General features: G+C 39.2%; 1 protein-coding gene across 1 annotated transcript; it reads left to right on the top strand.

Moving 5' to 3' along the window:
- Window positions 1–317: 317 nt before the first annotated feature.
- Window positions 318–9,558, top strand: LOC111992178 (polyadenylate-binding protein 8). Its single transcript, XM_024024013.2, has 9 exons — window positions 318–1,153; window positions 6,310–6,428; window positions 6,533–7,189; window positions 7,267–7,344; window positions 7,438–7,527; window positions 7,888–8,025; window positions 8,175–8,348; window positions 8,444–8,650; window positions 9,097–9,558. The coding sequence occupies exons 1-9, from the start codon at window positions 913–915 to the stop codon at window positions 9,337–9,339; spliced, it is 1,947 nt and encodes a 648-aa protein (XP_023879781.1). The 5' UTR covers window positions 318–912; the 3' UTR covers window positions 9,340–9,558.
- The last annotated feature ends 7,682 nt before the right edge of the window (window positions 9,559–17,240 follow it).

Here is a 17,240-nt window from a genome sequence, read left to right on the forward strand (position 1 = left end):
AATCAGAATTTCCTTTTTCTTTTATTTTAATTTTTTATCTCTCACCCTTGGAGAAAACAATAAAGAATACAAAATGACTGCTGAATCCACAGTCCACTTTCCAAAAGAATTTAAGATAAAAAATAAAATGCCCAATCCTGGCCTCAACTATTTACGTGGAAAATTATGAGCGGTGTATACACAAGAAAATGACGAAAAGTTAAACATAAGCGCCACGTAAGGTAATTGTGATAAAAATCAAGCCTTTCTACTTGGTACAGTACTTTCTCCCACGTTAAAACTCAACTCAACCCAAACCAACTGTTGTCATCAAGATCTAACACCTCACAATGTCACAAACACAACACACGAAGTCAGAAATCTCCGGACTTAGACCTTGTCATCTGGGTCCCACCATCCCTCGCTTCAGATCCTACGGCGCAGATCTCGTACATCATCTCATTCATTCATCATCATAGGGTTTTCACAAGCCTACCCACGTAGTAGTACTACATATCCTTCTCACCTCCAAAATTCACTGCCTCTCTTTTCTTATTTTTTTCACAGTGCAGTCTCAGCTGCCCCTCTCAAAAAAACCGAAATCCCATTTCCTCTCTCTCTCTTCCTCACGCGCCGCCTTCTGCGGCGGATCTCCGACCATTTAGTCCCACCCCTCCATACCCTTCCCTCTCCTCACCTTATCGTCAAAAAAAAAAAAAAAATTTATTTGGTCTTTGAGGTCTTTCGTCGAACACGTTGTGTGCGTCTAAACTTTTCCGGCTTCGTTTTTCGTTGCGTGTTTCTTGCTAGGGTTTTGGTTGCAATAACTAGAGGAGAGGGAAGAGAAAAAAGAACAAAAAAATTAAAAAAAACAAAAAACGATTTTGGAATATTTTATTTGAAAAAAGAAAGAGAAAATACACAATTTTGAAAATGGCACAGGTACAAGCTCCTCCTCAGAATGCAATTCCTGGTGCGAACGGTGCCGGCGGCGCCAACCAGTTCGTGACGACGTCGCTGTACGTCGGAGATCTTGAACAGAACGTCACCGATTCGCAGCTGTACGACCTGTTTAACCAGCTGGGTCAAGTGGTTTCCGTTAGGGTTTGCAGGGACTTGAGCACTCGGCGATCGCTCGGTTATGGCTATGTCAACTATAGCAACCCTCAGGACGGTTAGTGTTTGCTTCTAATTTCGAATTTATTGTCAAAAAGTTTCTATTTTCATTTTTGCAATTTGATTTTTTTTTTCAGCTATATTTGATGCTTGTTTGGGTGTTTATTATGCGATTGAAATTTCATTTTTTGCATGGATATTTTAGGAGTAATTGAAATTTGGAAAATGGGTTTTTGCTTGTTTGCTGAATTTGGATGCTTATTTCAAAATTGGGTATGCTATTAAAAAAAAAGTCAATTTTAAAGAACATGATGCTCCATTATAGGTATGTTTTTTTCTTGGGTGTTGGAACTTGCATTACCTTATCTGACTCATTAAATGGAAGAAAAGGCTACTATTTTGATTTGGAAGCTTATATCAAAATTGGTTGTGCCATTAAAAAAAATTCAATTTTAAAGAACATGATACTCCATTATAGGTATGTTTTTTTCTTGGGTGTTGGAACTTGCATTTTACCTTATCTGACTTATTAAATGGAAGAAGAAAAGGCCACTATTTGATTAAAATGGGAAGTGAGTGATGTCACTTCATTAAGTAAACAAAAGTCCGCTTCTTTCTTATCAGAGGGGTATTTGCTTTATAAAGCATAAGCATTCTGCTAGCCATCCTTATTGAATTTGGTTAAGACAGAAAGTATTGATTTTGATCTTGATTTAAAAAAAAAAAAAAAAAAAAAAAAAAAAAAAAAAAAAAAAACTCAGCTTCAACAACAACCATGGCTTAGTCCCAAATTTGTTGGGATCAAGGATGGATCTCAATAGAGCAATTAGGGTTGACCGACCACATGTATTCTTTTTTGCCATTCTATTCTATTCGAAGTCATAACATGACCAATCCATTTCAAGTGACTCTCCCTCATTTTTTCATCAGTTGGAGTCACTCCTATTTTTAAGCGAATTTCCTTATTTTGAATCCTATCCTTTCATGTATTTTCACTTATCCATCTTAACATTCTCATTTTAGCTACACTCATTTTATGAATATGTTGCTTCTTAAGAGCCCAACATTTAGTACTATAAAGCTTTTTTTAGTATTATTGTGGTCTTATAAAGTTTCCCTTAGACTTAATGAGTATTCTATGTTCATACAATGCTTAATGCTCCTAATGCACTTCTCCACGTCTTCCATTTTTCTCTTATCCCATAATTCACATCCTCTTTGGTTTTGCTCCATCTTTATGAATTATTGATCAAAGATATCAAAAACTCTACTTATCAAAAAAAAAAAAAAAAAAGATATCAAAACTCTCTCTTTTTTATTACCTCTTGATCTTTGAGTCTCGCTTCCCCTTCATCTCTAATTCCACTTTTACTAAACTTATATTCCATGTTGTGTCTTGCCAAATTTTAAACTTAATCAAAAGTAATTTGGTAAAAGCATGGGGCGCACTTAATCGCAAAGACATCTTAGAGCCTGGGTGCAAGCACACATTTTAAAAAAATAATATAACAAATATGAAAATAATTATTAATGGGCAATACAACAATCAAGTAATCAAATAATCATGTAAGTTGGAATATAACATTTCATATCATCTCTTAATCACTTATTCACTTAATGGTTACCCAGAATTAACTTATTAAAAAAAATGGTTATCAATCAATATAAGAAGTGCAAATCTCATTATATGTTCAACTTCAACTACTAAAGTAACTAAACAATTATCACAAATAAATTAAATCATACCTTTTTTTATGAATAAACTAGAAGTTTTGGGACATAGCAGTTTGGTAAGTAGCTAACTGAATGAAGTCTTCAATCGGAACTCTAGTAGGACTGCCTCTTGACTTGCGAAGGTCAGGAATATAGTAATAGATTCAGGTCTTTCTCTTCCCTGAGGGCACTACTTTTTCCAAGTGAATAAGCTGTCTCCCTTCCATGTGCTCCTAGCTTGACAAGTTGCTTCCCCACCTGGGCTTTCTTCCTAAATAGAGGACCTGGGTTAAGTTTCGACTTTCCCCCTTGCCTCCATGATTTCCATTTGCTTTGCAGGGGTGCAAGTCCTTGCCTTTGTGCACTTTGGACTAGCCTCAGCGGCAATCTCATTTATTTGTTCCAAAGAGTAATCTCCCCACACAAGGGGTTATGAGGTTATCTGTCCTGCTTGAGTGGGCTTAAGTGTATAGTAGCATATATAAAATTGACTTTTATATACCAAATCAACAGTTGATTTCAATAGTATTAAGTTTAGATGGCTACAATTTATATTTGGGTCATTTTAATAATAATAAAAAAATTAAAAATTAACAAGTTCAAAAAAGTTCACTTTGAGCTTATTGAAAAAGCTCCAAAATGCATGCATTAGGTGCACTTATTCAAATGTGCCTTGATTTAGAGGCAAAAAGCATTGGGGCTTTGCGCTTTATGCTTAAGTGTGCTTACCAACACATTCAAAAGCCTTTGAATTCTAGAGTTTCTTGCCAAATTCAAACTTGGTATTAACTCCACCTCTAGTTACACCCATTAAAAGCTATTTCATATGCAAAAAGCATACATAGAGGAACTTGCTCGTGAATCGAGTTAGTGAGCTTGTCCATCACTAGTGCAAATAGATATGTACATAATATTGATCCTTGATGCAAACCCATAGTGATAAGAAACTCACTTGTGATGCCTCCACTTGTAAGCATGCTAATTATAACTCTGTTATACATATCCTTAATCAACTTCACCCCTCCTCTCCCCACTTCCCCCACCCAAAAAAATAAAAAAAAAATCACTTAACCTCTTTAGGGACCTCTATCATATGCTTTCTTTTGTGTCGTAATCCATTTTCAATTACTTTCTTCAAAGTTTCCTAGTGTGACTCATTAATTTAATTACAAGGTACTTTGTATTGTTTGAATATTCCATTTCTTCTTGTAAATGGATATTAAAGTACTTTTTGAACTTAATTGAAGAATTTATATATATGGATGTTGATTCAAGTTGAGGGATCAAAAAAAAGGTAGAGGAAGAACAAAAAATAACATTAGTAGAATTGGTTAAAATGGACATGTCAATTAAGGAAGTAACAGAGAAAACTTGGAATAGAATACATGTGGCTGTCCTTGACTAATTTTTTGAGCATCCATAGCCGTCCCCAAATGGGACTAAGGCTTTGTTGTTGTTGTTGTTGTTAAGATATTGATGTTGCTGTTTCTGTAGCTCCTAAGATACTAAAAGTTTGCATTCATTCATTGCATTATCAGGGAAATGAAAAACTTTTCAATTTTCTGAAATAAAATTGTTTATCAACACTTAGGTTTTATTTTCTTTTTTTAACTTTGCCCTGTTTTAATTCTGTATACTTAATTAATGCATACAGAGGGTGGGATTCTTAAAATGGGATGTAGGATGCATGATCTGAAGAATCTCAAATCTATGAAAAGATCTTGACCCGGGAATGAGCAACACATAAAATTATTGTTAGCTTAACCTAGTTGCAGAATAGACAACTTGGGAATAAGCAATGCATAAATTTATTGTTAGCTTTGATTTTCATTAAAAATCGTAGACACTTGAAATTTTTTGATCCCAACACAGTTATGTAACTTACTTATACTGGTGGTGTGCTCTAATTAGGCTAACTGAAGAAGAGAGAGAGGCATCAGTGTTGACGTAAAACTTTTATGTGATAGAAAGTTAATACGGTTACCTACCTATTACAGTAATATGATCTATAATGCCAGAATTAGTCAGTATTATTCAAAGTCCTTGATTTCTCCTAAACTTGATGCTACACCTAGTACCCATCGTTAAAATTTGATGATGATTCCCTCAAATTTTATACTGCCCCTGAGGTACCTCTCCTAAGCTAATTAACAATAAATCAACTTCCCAAATTAATATATTTTTATCTCACATTATTTGAACTCGTCTGTCCTTACTGTGCTTGAAAAATAATTCTTGGTTTTTGTCACATGATTTCTGATTGAGTAATAGCAAAATAGAAATAGTTGTAGTCATGTCTAACGCAAATGGCTTTTGCAGATGATAAATTTAAATTTGTTGAATTTTATTTAATGCGCAGCAAATTAACTGCTTTCCTTAAGAGTACTGAGCCATATAAAGAATGCGGTATCAGACAAATTTGTCTCAATATTTATCCAGCTAAGCAAAAAGAACTTCTCCATTTTAACTCACTAACTCTGGATTGCAAACTTACGCAAAGTTTCTACAATAAAGAATATCATTTTTGTCTTCTAGTTCCTTTTAACTTTTATTTACATATCTGTTCAATTGCTCAATAGTGTAAGTAAGGAAGGGAATTTCAGCAGATAGCTACTGTGATTTCAGACTTTGAAAAGTCATCTATGACTAAAATCTATTTCTGTGACACTTACCTATCAAAAAAAGAAAATTTCTATTTCTGTGACACTATTGTTAAGAGTTTGAGTTACTAATTTCATAGAAGACTATCACTACACCAATATTCAACAAAAACTTCACCCATATGCGTGTGCTATAGACTATAGTACATCATACTGTTACTTATCATAAATATCTAATGACTCCGTTGGTTCAATTAATGATTTTATTTCAATGAATCACATGTTTGTCATACACTTATTCTGCTTCAGAATAAGTGTCATAGAATAAGTGTATGACAAACATGTTTGTTGGCTCTTTCCAAAACTAGTGGCTCCTCTTGTGATAATACTTACCTTTGATAGATATGAATGATATTACATAGCTTGTGCCATTCCAAATAGGTTTAAAATGACTTTGTGATTAGGATTATTTCAAGGAATAATAAGCTTGCCATATGCTTATTATCCTACACTCAGTTTCTTTTTTTAATCTATCTTTTGGGTATACTTCTTGAGACTGAGGCTTGGAATTATTACTAATTCCATTCTATCTTGGTTGGGTTGAACTTTTGACATATGGATTTGAGGCCACTGATAAATCTCTCATAATACAAGCTGAGTTATGGTTTCTGGGTCATGTACATGATAATACACACACGCATCAAGCTAAAAAAAGTTATCATTTTTAGGCCAATATGTTCCCTTTTTTTTTTTGATAAGTAGGCCAATATGTTCCCTTGAATGTCTATCCTGTATGCATGTACTTGTTGATATTGAGAAATATAATTTTTTCCCGCTTCTGCACCACCTTAGAATTGTCAATCTTACTCTATTCTTATATCTTTGATTTAATTAATTGCAGCTGCAAGGGCATTGGATGTGCTGAACTTCACTCCCCTGAATGGAAAGCCCATTAGGATTATGTATTCTCATCGTGACCCTAGTATTCGCAAAAGTGGGGCTGGAAACATTTTTATTAAGGTATTCACATCCAATAACCTGGACTCTGGACTCGGTTGTGGGCCTCTCCTGCTTTTTTTTTTTTTTTATTTTTCACTGATATCTGGTTGTTTTAAACTTGGCAGAATTTGGATAAGGCAATTGACCACAAAGCATTACATGATACATTTTCTGCATTTGGGAACATTCTCTCTTGCAAGGTAGCAACTGACTCCTCTGGCCAGTCAAAAGGCTATGGATTTGTGCAATTCGATAATGACGAAGCTGCCCAAAAAGCTATAGAGAAGTTGAATGGTATGCTATTGAATGATAAGCAAGTTTTTGTTGGACCCTTCCTCCGCAAGCAGGAAAGAGAAACTGCCAGTGACAAGACAAGATTCAACAATGTTTTTGTAAAGAATCTCTCTGAATTGACAACTGAAGAAGATTTGAGCAGAATTTTTGGAGAATTTGGAACTCTCACCAGTTTTGTGGTGATGAGGGATGCAGATGGGAAATCTAAGTGCTTTGGTTTTATCAACTTTGAGAATGCAGATGATGCTGCTAGGGCTGTAGAGTCTCTTAATGGGAGGAAAGTTGATGATAAGGAGTGGTATGTTGGGAAGGCACAGAAGAAGTCTGAAAGGGAAGTTGAGTTAAAACTTCGATTTGAACAGAGTATGAAAGAGGCTGCAGACAAATATCAAGGGGCAAACTTGTATGTTAAAAATTTAGATGACAGCATTGGTGATGATAAACTTAAGGAGCTTTTCTCTCAGTTTGGTTCCATTACTTCATGCAAGGTGTGTAACATCTATTTTTGAAAACCATTTTTCTATGGGCAGGGCTTTGTAAACCATTTTTCTTGACATGGGTACAGGTTATGCGAGACCCTAATGGAATAAGTAGAGGATCTGGGTTTGTTGCATTCTCTACTCCTGAAGAGGCATCTAGAGCTGTAAGTTGATATGTTTGTTTGTGTTAATGATGACATTCTCAACATTGTGGTAAATTTACTTATAAAAATACTTCCTTTTTCATTATTTGATAGCTATCGGAGATGAATGGCAAAATGGTTGTGAGCAAACCTTTGTATGTTGCACTTGCACAACGAAAAGAGGATAGAAGAGCTAGGTTGCAGGTATGTTTTCTCGATGATTTTTTTGAGCCTTTGAACAATTGTAGTGGAACAGGTGTTTCATGCCTGCAGAAGAGCAATCAACATAACTATGATTTTTTGCAGTCAAGCTGTATCAATTTCTATAGGATCTTCATTTGTTTTTCCCTTGAAGGATGCTGACTTAGATTAGAGATATGGGGCATGGTGGATTTTTCCTTCTCCCTGCATTAGTTTTGATTGAGCTATTTTCGGTCCTCCCTGTATCTATCTTGATGCTTTTAGAGCTGCTCTGCTTGTGGCTTTGTCCCTCGATTGATATTTGTTATTTTTGGACTGGACATGTGTGTTTTTGTGATTGATGGATTACTACCAACTTTACAGGCTCAATTTTCTCAAATGCGGCCAATGGCAATGGCACCTTCAGTTGCTCCTCGTATGCAAATGTACCCCCCTGGTGGTCCAGGCCTTGGACAACAAATATTCTATGGCCAGGCCCCTCCTGCTATCATTCCTTCCCAGGTAAACCACATTCCTGTTTTGTTACACTGAATTTTTTGTTTCACAATTTTCCAATTTTTTTTTTGCTGCTCTAATTATTTGGTCTTTTTGTTATTATAATATTGTAAAGTAGTGCTGCTTTCTCACCTTCCACTTGTACTTTTCGTCAGCCTGGATTTGGGTATCAGCAGCAACTTGTTCCTGGTATGAGACCGGGTGGGGCTCCAATGCCAAATTTCTTTGTGTCAATGCTTCCACAGGGACAGCAAGCGCAGCGCCCTGGTGGCAGGCGTGCTGGGGGTGTGCAGCAAACCCAGCAGCCAGTTCCACTAATGCAGCAGCAGGTCCATGGAATTCCGTCTGTTTCTCATTTTCACCTGTTATTGTCTCTATGTACTCAATCGATAACAACTTTTATTATGGATTGTTTGAATGACAGATGCTTCCAAGGGGGCGAGTCTACCGTTATCCTCCTGGGCGTGGCCTGCCTGATGTTCCCATGCCTGCTGTTGGTAGCGGCATGTTTTCTGTTCCATATGATATGGGTGTTGGGCCGATGCGTGATGCATCACCATTGTCTCAGCCAATCCCTATAGGGGCTTTGGCTACTGCCCTTGCAAATGCTACTCCAGAGCAGCAGAGAACGGTAAGCATTAGCCATCCTTTTCTATTTATTTATTTACTGTCTAGGGGGAGGGGGGCTGATCCTCATCAGGTTTGTAAATTTGTGCTAATTACAGATTTAGTAATTTTAAGGCTCAATAGTCATGCTAAGATGCTTTGGCCATCTATAAATATAAATAGTTTTATTTAATTTTTTCTGGACGCTCACTGGAATTTGACAATTTTGCAATAAGTTTCTTGCATGAAAGTGCTTTAGTGCCTGTTAAGGGCTTTCACTGGCAAGAATGATGTCTGCCAATTGTGAGATAAGAGGGTTCCTCTCTCAAAATAGTGTTGTGTGCAAGATTAGGGATGGCAGCCATTCCTAGATAATACATATTCCTGAAATGTGTGATCTTAATAGGTTTTGTTTTTACTGCTATGTTCATGTTAATTACTGATTCTCACTTCATGATCGAAAATCTGTAGATGCTGGGTGAGAATCTTTATCCACTTGTGGAACAGCTGGAGCCTGACAATGCAGCTAAGGTAACTGGTATGCTTCTGGAGATGGATCAGACTGAGGTGTTGCATTTGCTTGAGTCACCAGAAGCTCTGAAAGCGAAGGTGGCCGAGGCTATGGAGGTTCTGAGGAATGTTCAGCAGCAACAAGCTGGCAATGCAGCTGATCAGTTGGCCTCATTGTCACTTGGTGACAACCTTGTTTCCTAAGAACATTGAGTGTGCTTTTGCAACTCTTGAAATGGTTTGAAAATATTTTAGGTTTGCCTTTGATTCAGTTCAAAAGTGATGAGTGCCTTTAGTAGGATAGGTTGGTTTTGGTTTTGGTTTGCACTGTTGAGCTTTTTCTTTGGGTAAATTATATTTGGTAAAGTTGAAGATTGTGACATGCTTTAATTTTCAAAGATCCTTAGATCGGTGCTTGAATTTTGGCTATGCCTCCTTTGCTTTTAATGTTGGTGCAAAGATGTTGGATCAGATATCATACATCTGTTTGCATGCAACAGATTTCAGAGTTATTAGGGGTCACACTAAGGTGCCACTTGAGAAGTTTATTGCTTGCAATGGATGCACAAGATACACCTTGGCTATGTCTCTAATTTGTTTTCTAAATTTTTATTCTTTAAACTTAAAAATCTGTAATTCAGTTCCAAAATGCTGTGAGGACTTCATTAAAGAAGTTACTGTCTCTCAGCCCAGAACCAATCACACGACTGAAAATACAAGTCACTTCACTTCCACCTCAACAAAATAATTGCACTAGATAAAATCGAAGTCACCTCCTCCAACTAATAGAGAATTTTTCCCCATCCACTTTGGTCTCATTCTCGAGTCTCACCCCATTAACTGCCCCAACCTCTCTCACCTGGACCTAAACGCTTGCATCACAACTTTCATAGGATGACTATCGAAGCCCATGATTACCATCTCCCATCAAATCCACCCAAAGGGCCATGACCCAAAATTATAGGTCCGCATAACCTTCAAATTGCCCCCCAACTACAGAAGAAATAGAAAGGACAAATACAGAAAATTTAGGAGGCGATAATATATGCATCGCGGACATTATACATTTTTTTTTTTTAATTTTTTAGAAAAAACATGCGAGTTATACCTGCTAAGCTAGAAAATAAGGCATCTCATTAAAAAAGAGAGTACAAATGCGATATAAAACTTGTAAGGGCATATAATGTTCAGTACAGGTGTTTCTTTGTCCACAAAGAAAACAGCACCATATGGAAGGTATCATAATGTTTAGGAGGGCCGTTCCACTGAAAGTGGTGCTGTACCTATTAAAAAAAAAGAGTCCTGTTAAAAAACAAAAATTTGCAAACCAGTAAAAAATTAAGAAAAATAAAAGAGGAAAAAATAGAGATACCATGACCAAATTCTGTTGTAGTTTCGTGATCTCAGAGTCGAACTTCCCTTCTAGAAACTCATTTATGAGGATCCCTGAATGAAAATCGCCTCCAGTCCAATATGTCCCAAAATGGTAAATGTTGTCTATTACAACTGAAAACTGCATATAAGATTTAATAAAAACTATTATATATATATATATATATTATAAGTAAATAATGTTCCATTCCAAAAAAATGAAACATCAAAAAGACAAACTATAAAACATGGAAAATGCAACTATCTAGCAACTCAGGCAACAAAGGAAAAATAAAATCTTAAAAAGCATTTCCACTCAAAAAAAATTTGGAAGAGAGAAAGCTTCAAGTCCTGAGCTTGAATTTTTTAATGGCCAAGCCTAAAACCAAGCCTGAGTTTGCCTTATTTTATAAATAAATAAACATAAATAAGCTTTTTCTTGAGCCGGAAAGCACTAAGGACTATTAATGACTCTCATTAAAATACTTCCAACAAAGCTTTCATTATCCAATAAGATATTTTCTCATGGGTTATTTAGACTTGTAGAAAATAGAAGCAGTAAAGGAAAATTTTAGTCTCGACCCATTTAGAAATAAACTAATATGTTTTAGTACGAGCATGTAACTCAATCATTGAGCTGGATCTCGGAGACCCACTTGCTCTTAGGGGTGTGCAGAAAACCCGTCAACCCACCAAACCCAACCCAACCCGCCGGGTTGGGTCGGTTTTTAGGACTTTGTGGGTTGGGTTGGGTTACAAAATTCTTTTTTATAGCGGGTTGGGTTGGGTTTGGGTGATAAAATTATAAACTCGCCAAACACGATCTGACCCGACCCGACCCGCCCATATTTTAATATATGTTTAAAATATATTATATATTTAATAATTAAAAAAAAAAAAAAAAAACAGCTGTAGAGCACTTTCTCGGTTCCTACTATCATATATAATATAAAATCCTATTAGTTCTTTTAATATATATATTTAAATATATTATATAATTAATAAAAAAATTTAAAAATTTTAGATATATTTTGTTTATAACTGAGTTAGGAACTCATATATATTTTGTTTATAAGTGAATTAGGATACTAGTTCATTTATATTTTGTTTATCAACTCAGTTGGAATATTAGTTTATATATTAATGTATATTTTGTTTATCAACTCAGGTGGCAAGTGTGATATATTTTTTTCTACTCAATTTAATAATAATAGTAATAAAAAAAATTGTCTAACCCATGGGTTCAACCCGACTCAACCCAACCCATGTGGGTTGGATTGGGTTGGACTTATGTGATGGATTGGGTTAGATTAAATTTTTATTGACCCATCATAATGGGTTGGGTCAAAAAATCCCCTGAGCCCGACTTATGCACACCTTTCAGTTGTAGTTGCTCTAAACATATAAAAATGCAAACTTTATTTACAAAAGCCTCAAATTCTTGTAGTTTCAAACACGTGGTATAAACTATTATATATTAGTTTCAAACACATAGTAAAACTATTAGCACACTGCCTATGTCCTTAAAAAAAACTATTATAAGCATCAAACTTATAGTTTCAAACACAGTAAAATGAGGAGGATGGTGCTCTCGTGCCTAGTGCATGTGGAAGCAGTTGAGAGTCTTGCAGGCTTAGCCATTGCAAGAGTGAAGTGGTCCTCATCAGCGTAGGACCATCTGAGGGTGTGGGGCTATGGCGGAAGAGTTAGAAGAGATGTGGAAAAAGCTGTCATTTATAGAAGTGGAGGACGAGAGTATCTCGTTGGGAAGTAGAACAACAGAGGCAGCAAGGAATTTAGGAAAAAATTGCCTGGTGATGAAGGTGCTCTCTCACAAGAGCATAAATATTGATGCCCTTAGGAAGAACCTTAGAATGATCTGGAAACCACAGAAGTGCATCCAGATAAATGAAGTGGAGGATGAGCGCTACCTAGTGGAGTTTGGGGATGGGTGGGATAAAAAGAGAATAATGGAGATGTGCCCATGGACATATGAGAAGTACTTGATACTGGTGAGGGAGTTCGAGGGCGAGCAAGTCCCAAAGGATATTTCACTATGGCAGTCTCCTTTTTGGGTGCAGATACACAACCTTCCTCTGAAGAGTAGAACCAGAGAAACGGGTAAAGCTATAGGAGCAACGTTGGGGGAGGTCTTGGATGTTGATGTCGCAGAGTCTGGGGTACAGTGGAGTAAATTCTTGAGGGTGAGAGTGTAGATCGATGTCACAAAGAAGATTGTGAGGGGGAAAAGGATTGTAATAGAAGGAGGGGAGCAAAGGTGGATAACTTTCAAATACGAGAGGCTTCCAAATTTTTGTTACCAGTGTGGGTTACTCAGTCATGGTCTAAAGGACTGTGAAGAAAGGAATGGTGTTGAAGATCCATTGGACCTGAGTAAGCTCCAGTACGGGGCATGGCTGCGTGGTGAAGCACCGAGGAGAGGTGGAGGGGATTCCACGAAGGTGGGACATGAGGAAGGGCGAGCCAATCGGGGATGGGCGGCGAGTAAACCAGAGGGAAGCAAGACGAGGGTAACACACGCGCCGAAGGAAGGGAGTGGAGTGGGAACTGAACCGGAATCAACGCAGGCGCCCCTGGGGACGTGTGTCATTGAGAATGAGACAAGAAAAGAAGGTCTAAGAGGTCAGGTTACAGAATGTGAGCATGAAACGGGCAAAGGCAGTTGCATTGGTGAGAAAGCAAAAGGAATCACTACTACTTCAGGTAAGGAAGGCAAGAGGGGGCTTGGGACTCAAAATGAGGCTATAGAGGTGATGCAGTGGGAGACAGGGACGCTTCATGGGGAGGCCAACGTCTTTGAATTTCAGATGGCGCCAACCAAGGAAGGGATTCAGAATATTAAAGCCCAAAAGGTTAAGGAGCATGGGTCTGGCCCAATGGCCCTCTGTTATAAGGATAATATAGGCTGGGTTGCGGAGCATTTGGGGCCAAAGAGTGGCCACTGGAAGAGAATAAAACGTGAGGCTTGTGAAGCAAAACCAAAGGAGAATATGGGCCCAGGAACAAGAAAAAGAGCAGGTATCACTCCCATTGATGAATTGGATACAAACATCATTGACATGAAACGCAAAAAACCACTTGAGCAGAACAAAACCCTTAGGAGAAAATCTTCAACGGATGGCGGTGAGGCGGTGGCTGCGGAGCAGCACCGCCGAGCCAAATGAGTGTGTTGGCTTGGAACTGTCGGGGTTTAGGGTCACCCCCGGCAGTCCAGACTCTCACCGACGAGGTGAAGTCAAAAAATCCTACTTTGGTTTTCCTATCAGAGACCAAAGCAAGTGTAAATCGGATGAAAGGTTTTCAGAGGAAATTGGAGCTCACACAAGGTATTTCGGTGCCGTGTGACGGACGGAGTGGTGGTTTGGCGATGATTTGGCGTGATGGAGTGGACGTCAGATTCATGAGCTGCTCACATTCACATATTGATGTGGTGGTGCACGGTGAGGGAGGTGCGTGTCCATGGAGAGCAACGGGGTTTTATGGACACCCTGATGCTAGCATGAGACATACTTCATGGGAGCTGTTAGAGACCTTGAAAAAGCAGAGCACTTTGCCGTGGGTGGTTTTCGGCAACTTCAACGAAATTGTGCACTCGGAGGAGAAGTTGGGTTGGCTGGATCGGGATGCTGATCAGATGCGGAATTTCAGAGAGTGTTTAAGTAGGTGTGGTTTGCTTGATCTGGGTTTTGTGGGGTAGAGCTTTACGTGGTGTAATGGGAGGTTTGGTGAGCAACGGACAATGGTGAGGCTGGACAGGGTCGTGGCGGATGAAAGGTGGATTGAACAATTCTCTGAAGCACAGGTTCGGCACATTTCGATGTCGGCATCTGACCATTGCTTACTTGCCCTGTTCCTAAAAAAGAAAAAACCCACTAAACCGATGAAAAAGAGATTCTTTTTTGAGGCGATGTGGGTAAGGGATGGGGGTTGCAGAGAGGTGATTGAATCGGTTTGGGGTCCTTCTCAAGCAAATCCGAATGAGTGCTTCACTGACAAAATTACTAAGTGCCAAGCCCAGTTATGGCTTTGGAATCAGACGACCTTTGGAAATGTAAATACGAGGCTGAAACGTTTGAAGGAGCGTTTGCAACTTATCGAGGGGCAGAATCTCCTTCACGACACAGCAAATGAAATTTAAGCACTGAAGAAGGAAATTAACGAAACACTAGTCAGAGAAGAGGTGATGTGGAATCAAAGGTCAAGGGCGCTTTGGCTTAATTGTGGAGATAGAAATACTAGATTTTTTCATACGACAGCATCCCAAAGACGAAGGAGAAACAGGATTGAAGGGCTAATGGATAAAGGGGTGTGGCACGATAGTAAAGAAGATCTGGAGAGGGTGATTTTAGAGTACTTCTCAAGCATTTACAATACAGACCACCCTACCTCATTTGATGCCAGCTTGAATGCAGTAGACCCACGGGTCACACAGGAGATGAATGGTGTGCTGATGGGAACGTTCAGAGAGGAGGAAATCAGAGCGGCTCTGAACCAAATGCATCCTACAAAAGCTCCCGGCCCCGATGGTATGTCGCCTATCTTTTTTCAGAAATATTGGGATGTAGTGGGTCAATCTGTTGTGAGGTGTGTTTCCCAAATCCTTAATTCTGGTGTGATGCCTCCTGAATTAAATGAAACTTATATATGTCTAATTCCAAAAATTGGCTGTCCACAAAAGATCACTGATTTCCGCCCTATTAGTTTGTGCAATGTTGCATATAAGATTGTGTCCAAAGTTCTTGCAAACAGGTTGAAGAAAATCCTACCGGAAGTGATAAGTGAGTCGCAAAGCGCTTTTGTCCCAGGGAGGCAGATCATGGATAATGTGCTGGTAGCCTTTGAGACGATGCACTAATCAAGGCGGTAAGGGAAGTTGCTCTCAAATGGGTAGAGAAGTGGGTAGGAAGATAGCAGGGTGGAAAGGGAAGTTGCTCTCAAATGCAAGTAGAGAAGTACTAATCAAGGTAGTTGCCCAAGCAACAACAACATACACCATAAGTTGTTTCAAACTCCCAGATTCCCTTTGTCGTGAGCTCAATTCCATGGTGAGCCAATTTTGGTGGGGGCAGATTGATAAAGAAAGGAAGATGGCGTGGATATCATGGGAAAATATGTGCAAACCAAAGGGGGAGGGCGGAATGGGTTTTAAGGACTTGAAGGCCTTTAACCTGGCGCTTTTGGCAAAACAAGGGTGGAGAATTAGTCAAAATCCAGATTCCCTCACTCATAAGGTGTTTAAAGCAAGATACTTTGCGGAATGCTCATTTATGCATGCACAAGTGGGAAAGAAGCCATCGTACGTGTGGAGGAGCATTATGGCAGCCAAGGAAACAATTGAGGTGGGATCAAAGTGGATAATTGGTAATGGGAGAAAAGTGAATATTTGGTGTGATAGATGGCTACCTTTGGTAGATTCGGCTAAGGTTCTCTGCCCCCAAGGACATAATACCGGAATGGTGAAAGTGGCACAGCTCATTGACAGCGTAACAGGTACGTGGAAGGCTGAACTTATAAAGGAAACCTTCCTTCCCCATGAAGCAGCAACCTTCTCAGTATCCCTTTGAGCCTGCGGCTGCCAGAGGATTCTAGAGTATGGACGTGGTCTAAGAATGGCCTTTTCACAGTGAGCAGTGCTTATGGAGTGTCTTTCCAACTGTTGAAGACTAGCTCACATAGACCAAGGGGTGACAGCTCTGACAAAGCCAAGGCAGCCCAGTTTTGGAAGGGGTTATGGAAGATTGACTGCCAAAATAAAATAAAGCATTTCCTTTGGAAGGCGTGCAAAGAAATCTTACCAACAAACTATCGCTTGGCAGCTAGGAAGGTGTGTAGCAATGATAAGTGTGGTTTTTGTGGGGAATGTGAGTCCTCGGGTCATACCCTCTGGGATTGCAAAGTCGCTGCCGAGGTATGGAGGGAGATGGCACTTGATCTTCCTATATTGCCCCAACCCACGAGGGACTTTGTGGATGTAGTATGGGCGGTGAAGGAGAGGAAGGAGGACTTAGATTGGGTGTTGTTTGCTGTTATGGCGTGGAATATATGGAACAACAGAAACAAATTCAAGCATGAGGGTACAAGCAAAGAACCGAGTAGAATAGGCCGAGAGGTGCGAGAGTTTGGGCTGGAAATCAAAGGATCCCAGCTGCCCCGCACTCGCAACAAGGTCCCAGTTCGAAATCAATGGAAACCACCAAGGGAGGGGAGGTATAAAGTGAACGTGGACGGGGCAAACTTTGCGAACTTGGGATGTTATGGGGTCGGGGTAGTCATTAGGAATGAAGGGGGACTGATTATGGGGGCAATGAGCAAGAAAATACCCTGCCCTCTTGGTGCTACGGAGGTTGAGGCAAAGGCGCTGGAGGAGGGTATTCAACTTGCCTGGGATTTGGGCTTAAGGGACTTAGATCTTGAAAGTGATGCGCTGGTTGTGGTTGGGGCAGTAGCTGGCCATGACCCGGGTCCTTGCTCAATTCAGAAAGTGGTGGAAGGCATCAAGGCAGGACTGACAGCGTTTAGATCTTGGAGTTGCTCACATGTCCGTCGACAAAGCAATATGGCAGCTCATATAATGGCTAGGGAGGCCTGGAATGTAAGTGATTCTGTTGTTTGGGTCGAGGATACCCCTTCTGTAATTGCAAACCAGATTGGTCTGGATGTAAGTGTAATGGACAATTGTCCTGAGTATTGAATCTAAGGCATGTTTTCACTAT

The sequence above is a fragment of the Quercus suber genome, unplaced genomic scaffold (assembly GCF_002906115.3).
Source record: "Quercus suber isolate HL8 unplaced genomic scaffold, Cork oak 2.0 scaffold_341, whole genome shotgun sequence".
Lineage (NCBI taxonomy): Eukaryota > Viridiplantae > Streptophyta > Magnoliopsida > Fagales > Fagaceae > Quercus > Quercus suber.

Coding starts and splice junctions, on each gene's coding strand:
- LOC111992178 (XM_024024013.2), top strand. CDS start 913: ATGGCACAGGTACAAGCTCCTCCTCAGAATGCAATTCCTGGTGCGAAC. Junction 7,528..7,887: donor ATAGAAGAGCTAGGTTGCAG/GTATGTTTTCTC, acceptor CCAACTTTACAG/GCTCAATTTTCTCAAATGCG. Junction 8,651..9,096: donor CTCCAGAGCAGCAGAGAACG/GTAAGCATTAGC, acceptor GAAAATCTGTAG/ATGCTGGGTGAGAATCTTTA.